Source organism: Gopherus flavomarginatus, chromosome 6 (genome assembly GCF_025201925.1).
Source record: "Gopherus flavomarginatus isolate rGopFla2 chromosome 6, rGopFla2.mat.asm, whole genome shotgun sequence".
Lineage (NCBI taxonomy): Eukaryota > Metazoa > Chordata > Testudines > Testudinidae > Gopherus > Gopherus flavomarginatus.
This window is the reverse complement of record NC_066622.1, coordinates 126,219,522-126,235,831: the sequence shown is the minus strand read 5'-3', so window position 1 is coordinate 126,235,831 and position 16,310 is coordinate 126,219,522. Positions and strand designations below refer to the sequence as shown.

General features: G+C 39.0%; 1 protein-coding gene across 2 annotated transcripts in view; it reads right to left on the bottom strand.

The window, feature by feature from the left end:
* The window catches only part of GFRA1 (GDNF family receptor alpha 1), a 215,441-nt gene that overhangs the window by 35,959 nt on the left and 163,172 nt on the right, over positions 1-16,310 (bottom strand). For both annotated transcript variants that reach the window (XM_050959021.1, XM_050959023.1), the window contains 2 exons: positions 10,752-10,861; positions 4,099-4,233 (listed from right to left, as the gene is read on the bottom strand). In XM_050959021.1, the coding sequence (XP_050814978.1) occupies positions 4,099-4,233; positions 10,752-10,861 (245 nt within the window). The remainder of the gene's footprint in view (positions 1-4,098; positions 4,234-10,751; positions 10,862-16,310) is intronic.

Genomic DNA, 16,310 nt, shown 5'->3' with positions numbered 1-16,310 from the left:
TGAAATATTTTCAGCCATTCTTTATGGAAGCGCAAAACCCTAAATCTTCTGTGAGCAAATCAGCATGCCATTCCCAAGCTTCAAAAAATGTAACTGGTGAGACTTGAGGTATAATATGAATGTTATGTCCTAATTCTGATAGATTATATTATGTAACAAGCCAAACATAAATAGCAGGCAATATATTGACTTCTTTCCACAGCTTGTTTTTAAAACCGATGTGCCCATAAACAAGGGACTGTTTAACTAAGATGATCTTTACCTTCCAGTTTTCAAACAAAATCTACAAAACAAAGTGAGAGAAGTGTGCTTAAACTAAAAGTTTAAATATAAAGGGTAAAAAGCTTATCAATTTCATGAGATTAAAGAGTGTGTTTATGGCAAGGGTAAATTGGTTGTGTGGGTTTTTTTATGCAAATAAATAGAAAAACAGTTTTTAATCAAGTCTTTGGGGATTCAGCATGGATTTAGGGATTTCTTATTCCACACACTGTATAAGAAATCAAACAATTTCACACGGGACTTGAATGGGGAAGTTATTAACGAAACTCTTCACTGGCATCCATCTCACTATAAAATAATTTACATTAACCCCTCATTTTAGAAAGAAGCAATTTATTCTAGAATTTGATCTTAGCATTCCAACAAACAGAAATTGATTCATAAAAAAGGCATTACAATTGGTTGGACTGATAGGAGGCAAAGCGAGAACAGTATGAAAGGATTTTCCTGTCCAGCATTCTCTCTTAAACAAGGTAAGCTGCAGTATTTTTCACAAAGTAAATAGCATAGGAGACCAAATAATTATTTAAATTAAATAGTGTGCTGTAGGAGAAGCTACAGGAGAATATGGAGGCATCCTCTAATTTTAAAAATAAAAGTATCCTCGTCATGCATCTTACGAAGTGGGTATTTACCCACAAAAGCTCATGCTCCAATATGTCTGTTAGTCTATAAGGTGTCACAGGACTCTCTGCTAAAATTACCCATATAACTCTCTCTTCTTTTTTCCTCCTTCTGTGTTTCTATATTTTTGTAACCATGTGCATGATTTTTACAACTATAACACAGCAGATGAACATAATAAGACTAAGATGTCATGGCAAACATTGAACTGCTCTAGCAGATGGCTGACTGTTTCAATCATCTGTATTAACTCACCTTCGTTATGTCTTTTCCCCTTGCTTGCCAGTTCTTCCCCTCTACTCCACCGTCTAGTATGTATGCCCATATCGCTCAAAACACTTAAATTACCCAGGGGTGTAAATCCCATTGAATTCGGTGGGATTATCCAATGCACAAGTATATACAGGATCAAGGCCATAGCGTGTAGAATAAGCAACACTGTGAGTATTATAAGAATATTTAAAATATTAATAAAAAACGTTTAATAAAGGACTTTAGGATTTGAAATAGGCCAACCTCTTTTAAAAGGTGCCACAGTTGGAAGTTATAACAGAATTAAAGGAACACTGGTTGGGATTTCAAAATGTACTATCATTTACGCCTTAGAAATTTGGGCTTCTGGCTTTTTAAATACTGGCCATTTTCATGTAAGGCCCAGATTCTGCAAACACACATGCATAACTGTCTGAATGTGAGTAGTCCTGCTGAAGTAAAAAGAAATACTCACATGTGTTAAGTAAAGTGCATTTCTTTTTATTTCAGCAGGACTACTCACATTCATATAGTTATGCATGTATGTTTGATGGATCGGGACCTATAATTCTTCATTTTCCAACCACAGAATACATGTAAATAACCCTGCACTTAAAAATTAAAACTGATTTTTTTTAGTCTCTGTTCTGAAACAAATGTTTTCCCCTCCTCTGTTGAAAGGCCATTTATGAAAAGACACGAGAACACTTTTTCTCCCTCTGTGAAATGCTATTAAACCAGGAACACCTTTAATTTTAATTTTTTCCATGAAAAAGAGGTTTCCCTGCAAGGGTAAGTATAATTTTTCTCACAGTGACCTCAAATTTCACTGTTTTATTGTCATTAAACTTTTTATTCCGGCAGGGACAAAGGGATGGGTGTACACTTAAAGTCTAAAAGGAACTTGTAACATGATAGTAATGACTAATTAACACATTTACAAATTAGCAAAATATGAAATGTTATATGTATGAGAGGCAGTTTGGAGAAAGAATGGATGCTATACAGGTCCTGTCTCATTCAGAATCCCACTCGGAACTGATTGCTTAACCAATGATCTACATTAACCTTTCCCGTGTAGCAATCCTTCCAAGGCTTTTAACAAATAGGGCTCAATCCTGTCATCGTTCTGCACACAGAACTCCTGATACTTAATGGAAGTATTGCATGTTGAGAGACTGTTGGGTAGAGGCAAAAGATAAAAATGGTCTTAGGGCAGTCAACATCTTTGACGGTGTGGAGAGTACTAACACTGCCTGCCCAGCTAGAACAGGTATAAATAACAGCGTATACAATGAGGCACTGCTTAAGTGAGTAGTGTAGAGTAGAGTGCCCTACACATCTGAACACAAGGGTATATATCCTACACAGCTCTTCACATGTTCAAGCAGAGCCTCACTCATCCACACTGGTATTTTCAGCAGTGTAGTGTCCTGCTGCCTTCCCATCTCCAGAGCCTTTCCCCACTGCACTGAAAGAAGCAAGCAGTGGTGAAAGGCTCTGGCAGGGGTAAGAGAGGCAGGGAAAGGCTCTGGCAGTGGGGAGCTTTTGGAGCCTTTCACTGAGGCATGTAGCTACACATACCCTACAAACCACTGCAAAATTCTTAGAAACAACAGCTTAGAGAAGTGCAGGGTTTTTGATAGCTCAGTGATGGAATTTCACTCTCCTATCCCCAACTAGAGAATGCGCTACCTCAGACCCACTGCTAATATAAAACTTTCTGGGGTTTGTTTTTTTAAGCAGTGACCAAGTTTGTGTGATGTATGACTCCTCTGACTACCTTAAATGTTGTATTGCCCTACTGCAGGGAAACACTTTCTCTGAAATTCAAATTCTGGTGTACGCTCCCTGTCATTGAGTTATAAGGCTGCTGGTGAAACGAAGCCTACCAAAACCAACTTCTCAGAGACCCTCAACTGAAAGTAAGTTGAGCTATTAAAACCATAATGTAACAATCTCAATGAAATTGCTGTATCAGGATCTCATTGTGAACAAGATCATTTGAGTGAAGTTTATGACCAAAGTTCAAGAATATGAGAAACTACTGATAATAAAACCCCAATTCATATATATCTATATGAAACCCTTCATAGTCTATTTCTCACATTATACACAACTGTAACATGCTTGGATGCTCTGCAAGAACGAGGCCCACACACACTGTGAGTTATTTGGCCTTAATGAAGGTAAAGTGACACATTCGCAACGGGGACCCCGGGCGTTACTGTCACTTTGGCGGGGAACCCAGCACCGAAGCTCAGCTTGGCCTGGGTCGGAGTCCAAAGGCGGGACCGGGAGCATACAGCTCTATAGACATAATACAAAAGCAACTTATACATATGCAAAAAGGGACTTTTTACAGGCTATGTTCGCCCCTTGGCCAAAGGCCAGGGACTGTCCACGGGTGGTGTACGCCCTTTGACCTAAGGCCATACAAGCTAGTTTTAACCAGTTAAAAGCAAGTTATATCTGGCATGCCGTGTTTTACAACGACCGGCCACTTAGCAAGCAGGGGCTTTTTACAAGGCCTCCGAGAAAGCGGAAATACCCTAGCTAGGCCGTGACACAGTTGCCACAGTTCCCTACAACAACTAACTTAGATCTTGCAATTTTCTGGTAGAGACCTTCCCTGATGGCCACCCAAAATATAATCTGTGAGCAGAAGAATTTTTCCACATTATGTACTACTGTTATTTGGAATTATCTCCCACAGTTTCTCATGTTTACAAGCTTGGCTGTGAATGGCACATCAGGTAGATTTGCTCAGCTACTTTTAGTTCTAGTTTCTATACCTACTATATATCCAGTCTACCAAAATGCATAGAAGTGGCCTTGAAGTATCACATTGTACTTAAAAACTAGGTGAAACCACCCAATACAGCACGCTGCAACATGAACAAATATATGTTTGAAGACATTTTATAATATTGTACTCACTAAGACATGTATTGTCCTGGAAGAAATTCAGAAATTTCAAGCATTCTTCTATGTCGTTACCGCTGTTGCTGCAGTCACACCATGGGGCAACACTGAGACTGCTGGAGTCTATGTAGTTTGGTGTCATAACTGTGCCTATTAAAAAAGAGCAACACACTGTACCATCAGTAATCTTTGTAATGTCCCACCCTTATAGATACTACCCAAAGAAGTGACAAACAACATCTAGTGGAAGACAGAAACGTGGATGGATGAAGGCATAAACACTATAGGCCTGGTGCCTAAGACCCCAGCTGTCAGAGTCATATGTTGTGTGAAGAATCCCAGCTTTCATTTTTATTTTGTGTGTTTAAAAAATGTTCTGGTTGTTGTGGTTGTGAAGAAATATGTGAAAACTTGACTGTAGTGTAAACGATGCTGAGATGTCCACATGAGTTTGCAGATAGCTTGAAACAACAGCTATGAAAGTTTTGAACTTCCCCATACATCTCACTGGGGTCCTAACACCAGAACGCCACTGTTCTCAAAGGTTCTGCCCACAGTGTGGCAGAAGAGGAACACAGAAGCAATAAAATTAATCTTCATAACTAGCTAGAATTTATTTCCTGCAGCTTTTAATTTACTAATAACTTTGTTTTTAGTGTCAATGCCATTAATTACTTGGATAACATAGTGGAGAGTAAGTTTATAAAATCTGAGGATGATACCAAACTGGCCAGGGTAGCTAGTACTTTGGAGGACAGGATCAGAATTCAAAATGACCTTGACAAATTGGAAAGTTGGTCTGAAATCAACAAGAGAAAATTCAATAAAAAGACAATTGCAAAGTAATACACATGTATTACCTGTTCTAAAGGAAACATTGAGAATGCCCTCCATTGATCTAGATTATGCAGCCTTTATTCATTTTGGTGAGCACTTAGTTAAATGAGTAGTCTCACTGAAGTCACTCCTCGTCTAAGTAAGCGTTCACAAACTTGAGTAAGGGTTGACCAATCATCCTCTTAATTATTTTTAAATGGCTCATTCTTCAAGTATTTTTCAAAGTTTATATTCCCCTTCTGCTTTTACTTAACTTGGTATAAATCTGAAATAACTCCATTGATTCCAACTCAAGAAGTTAATGGAATTACTCCAGAATTGTACTAATGAGGGCAGCCGTTGGCTAAGTACGTATATAGGCACCTACATCCCTCACCCACTAGCCTGGAGATTCAGGGCAAACTTCTCTCTGGTTCACACTAGAGCAAATGTATTGTCAGTGGTAGCTGGGCATGTGGAATGGATGAAGATACATATTAGAGACCCACAGTGCAGACTGAAGGGGCCAACTTGGTCCATACAGCCTAGAATTTATAATCCTCACAGAATAGGGCTGCCAAATACCACATCAACAAGTAGCAATAGAAAATGCTGCACTATGTGAGCACCTTTCAGGCATTGATGGGAATGTTTAAATTGTTTCACAAATAAAATGGAAGACAAAGAAAAACAAACATTATGAGTTGTCTTAAAGAAATGCCAAAAGATATGCAGAACTGAAGTTAGCTGCAAATGACAAGAATCACCAAACAATATATATATATATATATATATATATATAGTTTTGAGATCTTTTTGAAGTAGAGTGCAATCACTTTATCTACTCTCAATTTTTAACTAAAAGTTGTAGTGATAATTACCCAATGATTACAGAAGATCAGCATATGTGTAAGAACAGTTCAAATTTTTTATGAAATGCAGGTGGGGAATATAGCAAAATCTGCAAATATCACTTGTACTATTTATGAAAATATAACAGTAGATAAATAAGAATAGGAATGTTATTAAATTAAAATAAAGCAATGAAAAATATCTACCCATTATTCCTTTGATGATTTCTGCCCAATGTTTCAACTATGTGATATATATGATCTGGAAAGAAGAAAGTAATGTAGAGAGAAAATGAAAAACCAGAGTTTTTTAATGGAAAGAAAATAGACGAGTATCAGAAAAACTGATGATAAAAATACTTGATAAAGAATTAGAAAACAATAGGGTATGAAGGAAGCTGGAAGGGCCACTAAAACAAGACTTTCAAGAAGAAGAGGCCATAAAAGTGGGTCTAAACAGAGGGCGAAAGTGTAAAAGGTCCCAAACCGTGGGCAGGGTCAGTGACTATAGGAAAGGCGGAATGAGGAAGGTGTACATACAGCACATAAAATGTATACACAGGAAAAAATTGAGCAGCTGAAAGAGCAGCTAGTAGAAAATAAGTCTGTCATTCAAACCTGGGGGCAGATGTGAACCCAAGTAGATTACATGTTTGGTTCCTGGATTTCTTTTTCCCCTGTGTGTGGATTTTTGTGTTTGTTTCAAGATGGCCTCTTGAAAATTCTGCTGAAGGACGTTAACCGAGCAGGGTAATCATGGCAGTTGGGCGTAAAATAGGTCATAATAGCTCTGTTGTGGTCACTATTTCCAAATGCTGTATCATGTTCTCTGGAGCAGGCATCAAAGTCATGCATTAGGCAGAGGCAAAACTGACCTGAACCTCAACACATCTCCCAGCTCGAATCAGAATCTCTTTTAAGAATGAAAAGAAGTTTAGCTACTGGTAAGTTCCTCCAACCAAGGTGTGATCCTGAACATGTGAAATTTGACTACAGGAATTGGCCCATGCTAGCAGAGACTGTTAAAATTACTAAGTGCATATGCTTTACAACAGGATTGTCAGCAAGGTAGGAGAAAGAAGAAACACAACTCAGCAAGAATGCAAAATGACAGGAGTCATTGGGCCCTGGCCAGAAGATCAGCTAATTATAACAAGATCCAGAATAATGTGCTTGTGACTCTAGGCACCCCTGTATTCACACTCTACACTACTGCAATAATATCTGCAAATATGCCTTGTGAGGGATCATATGAAAGCTAACAACATGCTGGCTATTAATATCATTGTAAAATGCATGTGTTAACTTTATGTATGAAGTTATACATTCCCTCTGTGAGATGTTACTAAAACATGTTTAAGACAAGACAGCCTAGCCTAGGTTAAGGTGATACATAGGTCTGCCTGCCCTAGACAATGGAATGTGGGTTTAACCTATTTTTAAATATTAGCAGTAAACAAAGCTATCCAGCTAAACCAGCCGGGGTTATTTATCCTGTTCCTGAACTTGAGAGACAGAAAATTAACAGGGCTCCTGCCCCCCCGGGAATCACAGGAGACTGAATTCCCGAGAGGGTTTCCTGACTTGTACAACAAAGAAGTCCCTTTTGGGTCATAAGAAACAGACAGAGGTCCCTTCCCCACCCTTGCTTTGTCCTTCACCTTAAGGAAACAAAGAAACCAAGCGATTTGATTTCTTTAATGGGTGCTGGCCAACCCAGCAAGTGAAAAGCTGGAAAGGAGACTGTGGGTGAGAGAGGCCATCTTGAACAAAGATAGTATCTTGATAGATTAAGTTTTTGACTTTTAAATGCATGTTTCCACTTTTATTTGCTTATAACCATCTCTACACTTAGCTCTTTTACTTGGTATCACTTAAACAATTCTCTTTTGTTAAAAAACTTGTTTTAGTTTTACTATAAACTAATTCTGTGCTGTTTTTGAACAGTAGGGTATATTTACCCCAGTAAATGAATAAGCTGTGATGTACTGACTTTTTAACAGAGCAGCCATACACTGCAGAGAAACATCTCTGAGGAGCTTGGGAGCTGGAGTTTACTGAGTGTAACCTGCTAGGCAAGGCTGGGGCAAGGAGAGCCATGAGGAGTTTGCTCGTGAGGAAGACAGATTGGTGTGGCAGGAACTGATATGAAGTGCAACTGCCAACAAAATTCACTCTTGCTGAGGCAGAGAGCTAGCACAAGTGATTTATAAGCAGCATGTTACAGTGGTGTAGTTGGCAGGATTTACACACAGTTTATTGGGTAACAGAGACTCTCACTTCTAGCACTAAAACTGGTTTTATATGATTCATATGTAACACAGCTAGGAACGTGTCTAGAGAGGTAACATAGTGGCTCATAGCTCTGGGTATCCCTAGCAGTGTGTTACAGTGTTTGATCCTGCAATCCCAGTTCACTAATACAAAATCCTACGGAATTTCAGGGAGATACAGGGAAATTAAAAGGACAGGATGTGGAAAACAAATAAGGGAAAATGCTTCAGAAAATTAATGGAAAACGTTTTGTTGAATTCAATAGGGTTACACTTGTATGAAATCAGTGTGGGAGCAGAGACGGGACCAGTGTGCTTAATTTAGGAATGACCAATGTGCTGGGTTTCACATCTTTGCATCTCCAACCTTTTTCTACACCAAATAATCATGTATTTTTTCTTTACAGGTTATCACTTTAAAAACAACAAAAAAACCCAAAACCTGTATTTATCGATTTTCATTAGCTCACACACAAAATCAAAAATCCTTTCCTATAAAATATACTTTCAAACTGTGTATAGCATACCAATACAATCCAAAACCACCCCTCCATGCGACCTATTTTCCACTTAACTGGTATAACATCTCACCTACTGCCAATGGGCATGACTCTACTCTCATTTACACCTTCGACTTCTAATTCCACTGATTTCTGTGGAGTTGCCTCTAGTTTACATCAGTGTATGTGAGAGCAGAGGCAGATCCCCTGTCCATTCCTCAGAGAACCTTCACGTTCCTGAAACAAACAGTGCAGAGGTTACAAAAATCTTGCTGCCATCTCTTCAGAATTGTATGCAGCCTCTTATGAACTAACTAAATGAAAGAGCATTCAATTTGAACGACCAGTATTTTCTCTTAGCCACGCCAGCTGGAGATGCCTGGTATTTAGATGAACGAACCTGGAATAGCTTGCTACAAAGAGTTAACCAAAATTTGTCTGCTTCCCATGTATTTTATAACAGTCAGTAGGACGACTTAGGCTGATTCTGATCTCATCTAGACTGCTGCAAATTTGGAGTTTCTCTACTGAAGCTAATGAATTTACTCCACATCTATGCTGGTCTGACTGAGCTCAGAATCAAGATCTTGTTGTTCCACAACAAGGAACGTTTGTTTTAGTACATTCCTCTGTTTATCTGAACTACAGCTGAGAAGTGTAAACTGCTGTAACACTAGTCAGCTCCTATCTTCATGCATGTGTCTGGGGGCTGTTAGGAGAGAAGAAAGATGTTTATTTCTCCCTTCAGAAGTTAGATCTCCTTTTGATTTCACTTCCTTAGGGACCCATTCCACGTCCCTGGAGTCAGAAAGTGTTTATGCAGTGTTATACTAGTCGTGCAATATCATTGCCTATAAGAACACAAAAGCACCTCTCTATATGAACTGGGTCATCCTTAAGGTTAAATTGCAAAATAGATCCAATAAAATTCTCTACAAAAATCACTAGGCCTAGTAACAATCTGCCAACAGCTCTTATCCAGAGTTATCCATTAGTACAAGAGTTACTCCTTGCCAGCAGCTACCACTCGTAATTTCATTGACTGGATCTGATTTCTTTGCTACTCAGTTCTTTGTTCACGAGTCAAATGAATTTTTATCAGTCACTGCTCCTGTGTCCTGCTTTCTGTATATTATTTTTTCTGTTAAATCTTGGACTGTGGTCTTTAAAACTACTATGTCTTTTCTTAGTACTCACCATGTATAATTTACTTTATTCATTTTGAGGACTTGCTTTTAATTTCATTTTCCAGCAAGATCAGACCATTCTGTACATGTTTTGTTCTGGAAGGTATTTCAGAAGACATTTATTTAACAGCAGGATCTGCTTCAGGGGCTCGGCTGGGGCCCTCACGTGTAACAAAAGGGGCTATGAATGCATCATGGCAGGTGCAGGCTGTGAGCTTGAAAAAAAAATCCTTACCCAGTGACCAGTTTTGTAATTTGTTTGTTTCACAGTCTTAATGCTCCCGTTGTCCTTTATTGTCTAGCCATGACATTTCTGTGGAAAGTTCCCTTCTGGAGACAAGTTCTCCCAATCAGGAATTAAACAGCATGGGTAGGATATGAAATTTGACTTGCATATAAGTGTCCCCTGGTTGAGAGTCACGCAGTTGACAGCGAGCAAAATGAATTATTGGAGAAGGAGAGGATTTCAGGAGATGAGTTCACCTCCACAGGCAGGCTTCTCAGAAAACAGTTTGAAGGGCCACAGGAAGATCATGAAACCTACAGCTGATGGAAGTGAAATGAGACTGATTTGGTCTATTGCTGCCTCATTTTTCAATTCACGGTCAGTGTTCCTAAATGTGTTAATACCACCTGCTTTTCTGATAACAGCAAACACTAGCAAGTTTTAGTGTCTTCTACTCTTTTTACTCTATTCACATTTTACTCAATGGGCCTGTCCAATATCAATCCCTTTGTTTTCAAGCTTTACTTCCACATGCTTCCATACCGATTCTCTTCACAGTCAAGCCCATTTCTTCCCCTCATCCTCTGCCCTTCTTCTGCTTGCTACTGTACAGCTCAATTTACTCCAGATGACTCTTAGAGTCAAAACAAAGGGCCATTGATTTAATTGGGAGAATTCTGCCTACAATGTCATGGCGCAATATGGCCCGGAGCATTAACTTTATTTTTTGTTTTCAGCAGGCTTTCAAGATGTCACTCTTTTGTTTCATTTGCAAGCAACATTCAGAGAGCACCCACTCGCCGCAAAGCTCTTACCAATAAGCCCCGAGTAAGCCAGGAGGCAGTCAGCATAGTTTTCCTTCAGACAGCTACTAATAGACCGTGACTCAGGCTGGCAGTTTGTGAAAAAATCTGCAAGGCGAGATCTGCAACATGGTAAGAAAAAAAAATGCATATCTTTAAAAATCAAGCCTCCAGGCAGACTTACCTTTTGCACTCTTCTTTTTTTGGTCAATATTTCATCTTCTTAAATTCATACATAATACACATTTAAACTGGCAAGACTCCCTTTTTAAATACATCCCTGTCTGCTTTTGGAGTGCAGATCTGAGAAGTGTTAAGGTATGCAGTCAGCGAAGGACATTGCACATGGAACTATACACTTTATACCAAAATGAGTACTCTGCATTTCCCACCAAACACGGGCAAACAAGAGAATCCATCATTAAAGAGTTCACGTCTTGTGATTCTGAACTCTGATCAGAGAGCAGGAGTATGACATCTGGAAGAAAATCTGTAGTAAGAGAACACAATATCTGCTAGAACAAGTGGTTTATTGATTATGCAGAACTATACACTTGTGCCCAAGGAGTTGCACAAGGGTTTGTCATGTAATGTGATCCCAAGCACTACCAGCCTGGGCCTGCCCCAGTTCTGTATTAGCCCGCAGAACAGGCTGGCTAAACCAGGGGAAGCAGGCCTTACCAGATAGTATAGCGTACACAGTCCCCTGGAGCAGTAGTACTGGAGAAAACATTTTGCCCTTGTAAAATGTGCACTTAGCAGAAGTCAACTGGATTGAGCTGAGGGCTTAGAGTAAGGAAACCCGAGTCCAGTTCCTAGACCTGCTACTGAACTACCATGAGACCTTCACTTTGCCATTGCTCCATCTCCAAAATGGGAACATTCGTACCTATCCACCTTTGAAAAGTGCTCTGAGATCTATGAATGAAAAAGTGCTATATGTATGCAGACTATTATTGTAACTTATTTTAGAGATTCAAGAAAAAGGCTGAGAGCCAGGAACTCCTGAGTTTAATCTCAGCACTTCAAAGGCCTGATACTGCTCCCACTGAGGTCCAAGGCAAAACTCCCATAGACTTTAATGGAGCAGGATCAAGATCTCACCATGGCCCTAAGCAAGTTACACCTTCCAGTCTCCATGTTGGCATTCCCTTACCTACCTTGGCCTATCCTCATAGTTGTTGTTTTGGTGATTTACTTGAAATTGTAGGGTAACCAGGGCAGGAATATTTTTATTTACCTATGAATGGACATGCACACCCAAGGTGTTATATAAATGAAAACTATTTAATCTCTTTGCCTCAGTTTCTCATCTGTGAAATGGGGGTAATAGTCCTTTGCTTATAGTCATTCACAGAAACATTTGAGGATTAGTTAAGCTTTGCAAAGCACTTTGCAGATGCAAGGAACAGTAAGGGCTAAATATTATTTTCTATCACATTAGGTAGTTTTACAGGGTTAAAGGAAACACAGAAGTTAGTAAGAACCAATTGGTTTGGACAGGTTTTACTTTTCTGTAAAAGTAAAACCTGTCCAAACCAGTTGGTTCTTACTAACTTCTGTGTTAGTAAGAACAGAATCCTCCAGAGACTGACTAATTTTGTTTGCTATTATTGTTTCACCGGTCTTACTAATTGGATAGAAAGTAGTGATGTGCAAACTTCAAAAGGTTCCCAGACTAAGTTAAAGAAAGCATCCTGCTTATTAAAACTGTATCTGAACTTTTTTTCCAATTTATTGCTCGGTTGCTATATGCTTCTAACCCTGTATAAACGTCTCACTGACAACAACTTGATATTTCCCCCCTTTCTCTCTTCATTCCTCTCCCCCTGCACCCTCCCAAGCTCTGTGGGATCTCTGCCCTCATATTGTTTTTAAAGATCTCTGTGGAGTAATGTAACTGTCTGCTGATTTTCAGGTACATCCTACTTAACGATACATGCTCTCTGAATTTTCATTAACTCTTTACTGTACGTCATGTCAGAGAATAGAGTGTATGCAAGGGCTCAGCAAGTTGGCAAACTGACCTCACAGAGATCTTTTAAATGTGCAGGTTAAGAAGAGAACAATAGCATCATGAAGAAAGTTTGGGCAAGCAGTTAGACACTATGGTGTTTTCCCAATCAATACCTTAGAGACTGAGGGTTTGTCTTCACTACCCGCTGGATCGGTGGGCAGTGAGCGATCCAGCGGGGATCGATTTATTGCGTCTAGACTAGACGTGATAAATCGATCCCCGCTGGATCGATCACTGCCCACCGATCCAGCGGGTAGTGAAGACAAACCCTAGTCTAGACGCGATAAATTGGCCCCAGAGCGCTCTCCCATCAACTCCTGTACTCCAGCACCACGAGAGGCGCAAGCAGAGTCAACTCACCACAATTTAAGTACGTCGACTTCAGCTATGTTATTCACATAGCTGAAGTTGCATAAGTTAGATCGATCTCCCCCCCAGTGTAGACCAGGGCTGAGAGAGCATGTTGGGAGATGTCTGGGAAAATGGAATCTGGGAGGGGAAGGATAGTCCATTGGGAGTTTCTTAGGTTATTACATATAAGAAGACGTTTATAAATTATGTTTCAAGACATAGACTAAACTCCTGCGGGTAAAGAAAGCATACTGAGTCTGTGTGGCACAAAATCTTCATAATGGGGGCAGGAAACAAAAATTGTTCCATGTGTTGTATCTGGGCATTAAAATAGCTCCACAGATTTCAATGTCATTATTTATGTAAGTAGGCAAACCCCCCAAACAAAGGCTCTTTTTTGAGCTGCAGGAGCACAGATTAGTGTCTTGAAAATCCTCAATACATTTCTGGCAGGTGCCACAATGTTTAGAATTGTTCCATTTTCCCTTGGACTACAAGGTGCCTGCCTCCAGAACTCACTTAACATGCTCCCTCATTGCCAAATGTTTTTAAGCTCCCATAACTAACCCCCTGGATGTAACAACACTGGTCATTTACTGCACAGCCTGTTTAAAGAATGTATTTGTTGTAGTAAACCCTTGAGGAGGCTCAGAAGGGCTCAACTGATCCCTAATGCATCCAGCTTGAATTCTGTGTTAATTTCTGGAGAATATTTGTGGTAATGAAAGTTAACAATCTAGTAGCATCGCACGTCTAAATTTTCATAGGCCAATTATAGTTCAGACAGCTGTAGTTCAAGCACCACTGCACTAGATTGCCAATAAATGTTCTCCCTGACTTGCAGGATCTTTCTGTCTCTCTAGAGACAAAAAGTAATTGAGTTTCCATGCTACCTTAGTTCTTAAATGCTCTTGAACAGACAACTAATTGTATCAAATACTGATGTGGATTACTTTCCAATGGAAACTAAGCTTAGGCCACCAAACTCGTTTTACTTATAATCTTAGCTTTGATACAGATTTAGAGCCTCTAAATTTACAGATTATTTAAACCTGAGTCTACGGTGGAAAGAAAAGTCCTGTGATGTGTGAAATAAAAACAGAAGGTCAGATCCTCAACTGGGGTAAATTATTGTGGCTCCATTAATTTCAGATGATCGATGCTGATTTACACTAATTGAGGATCTGGCCCAAAATGTTCTGATCACTGTGACCTAGCTGACAGCATGGTCAGCCAGCCAGCCCAAACTAGTGATACCGCTCTTTAAATAAACTGGGATACAAAAATAACCTAGTCGGTGATAACGAAAGCCCTGTCTAAAGCATAGTACATCATATTAAAACTCTGTTAGGCAGAGATGACAACCCTTTTGGAGATGTTGATAATAAGTAATGGGATAATACAAAAGAAGTTTGACAACAGTTACTCTGAATATTATGTTAACTTCATATTCCTTCAATGTGGCAGTTCTAACCAGTTTTTGAGTAGGAAAACTATTTGGTTAAGTGTCTTGCTAATTCTCTAGTATCTAACTGAGAATTTTGATAGTGAGTGGCATTTGTAGTGTGAATGTTTGTGTTTTAGTTTACATGATTATATTCAAGCAGAATGTGTATGTATATATGTATAGTGTATACAGACAATCACATGTGTAATGTAAAATATATAACACGACATTCAAAACAATGAATTCATTTCCAGTGTCCAAATCACAAATCCTCCACGTGCATGGCCGTATTAATGATTTTTTCCCTCTTCTTTGGCGTAAAAAAGGAATTGAGCGCGCCACTAAAAAAATCACCTTCTAAGGAAGGAAAATCTTTCCTTTTTGTAGGGAGAAAAAAGAAATTAAATAGTCCTATTTTAGCCAAATGAAATCTCCTCAAAGTAAACTGCAGATCTTCTGAAAAGTGTACCTTAAATATTGTGCATATTACTAACCAAATAAAATAAGCATGAACCTATTGATAAATCCTATGCAAATCTGCTCAAAACAGCTATCAGTCATTTGAAGAAAAAATCCCCCAAACGTGGTACTAGTAATACCACTAGTAAAAATATTTGGAGCAGCTAAAAATACAGAAAGAACACAAGTTCAGTTTTTCCTTTATGATCTTGATCTTTCAAATATTGAGGGATAAATGAATAAGCTTTGAAATATTGTTAAAAAAAAAGACCCCAAGGATTTTTTTTAAATCAGTCTTGTACATAAAAACAAATTCTGTGACATGGACTCACCTCATATTAGCATGCCCTGTTGCTTTAGGCAATATTAATTACACCTTTATATATTTCTTTCTGGAGTATTTTTAAAAAGCTCTTTGATGTTTTGAAATTATCTGAGGCAGTTGCCACTTCGTCTCTTTTTAAGGCTGGTTAATTGAACTATGGCATTGTTTGCACAGCTGTGGGTATGTATGCCATTTATAAAACGAATGCTGTACATTTAAAAACAGTAAGTTTTTTGCAGTATTCAGTGAGTTATGCAAAACTTCTCTGTGTATTTCATTATTTGGAGGTGAACCTTGGCCTACGGGTGAATAGATCACTGATGAAAGAAGGTCCAAGACACTTGAAATTTGTGGGTTAGAAATACACTTATGGAAATGAACCATTTGAAAAGTTCTTAAAACTCTGTTGATTGACTATTTAAAATATTCAAAAGGTGTCTAGTTGCAGGATAACCTGATAATCAGAAGCAATACTCTCTATAATAAAATATGGATAATCATGAGTGGCACTAAGAAAAAAGTATGGCAATGGGTAGTGGTGGTTAGAGGCACAGCTATTGTCTAGCAGTTTTTACACTTGGGGAAATACTCCCATTGACTTCACTGGGGCCAGGATGTCCAAAGGGTTTGGAGGAATGATACTGGGGGAAAAAAAACCAGACCGAATAAACCTGAGGTGAAACTGTGCCCCTGTGAAGTTAATGAAAGCTTTTCCGTTGACTTAAATGGGAGAAGAGTTTCATCCCCAAAAGAGGAGAGATTTGGAGAAGAGACCATGAAGTCTCATGGAAGTAGGAACTAAAGAAAGACATGGCACTAGCTGGTTGCTCAAAGAGATGCACGGAGAAGTTGTGAAGAAAAAGGAAGAGAGTCTTCATGAGCAAAATGGACTGTTGAAGGCTCTAACCTTCAGTATATGATGATGATGTTCATCCATCCTTGTCGATGAAGACCTCAACAATTCATTTGTTT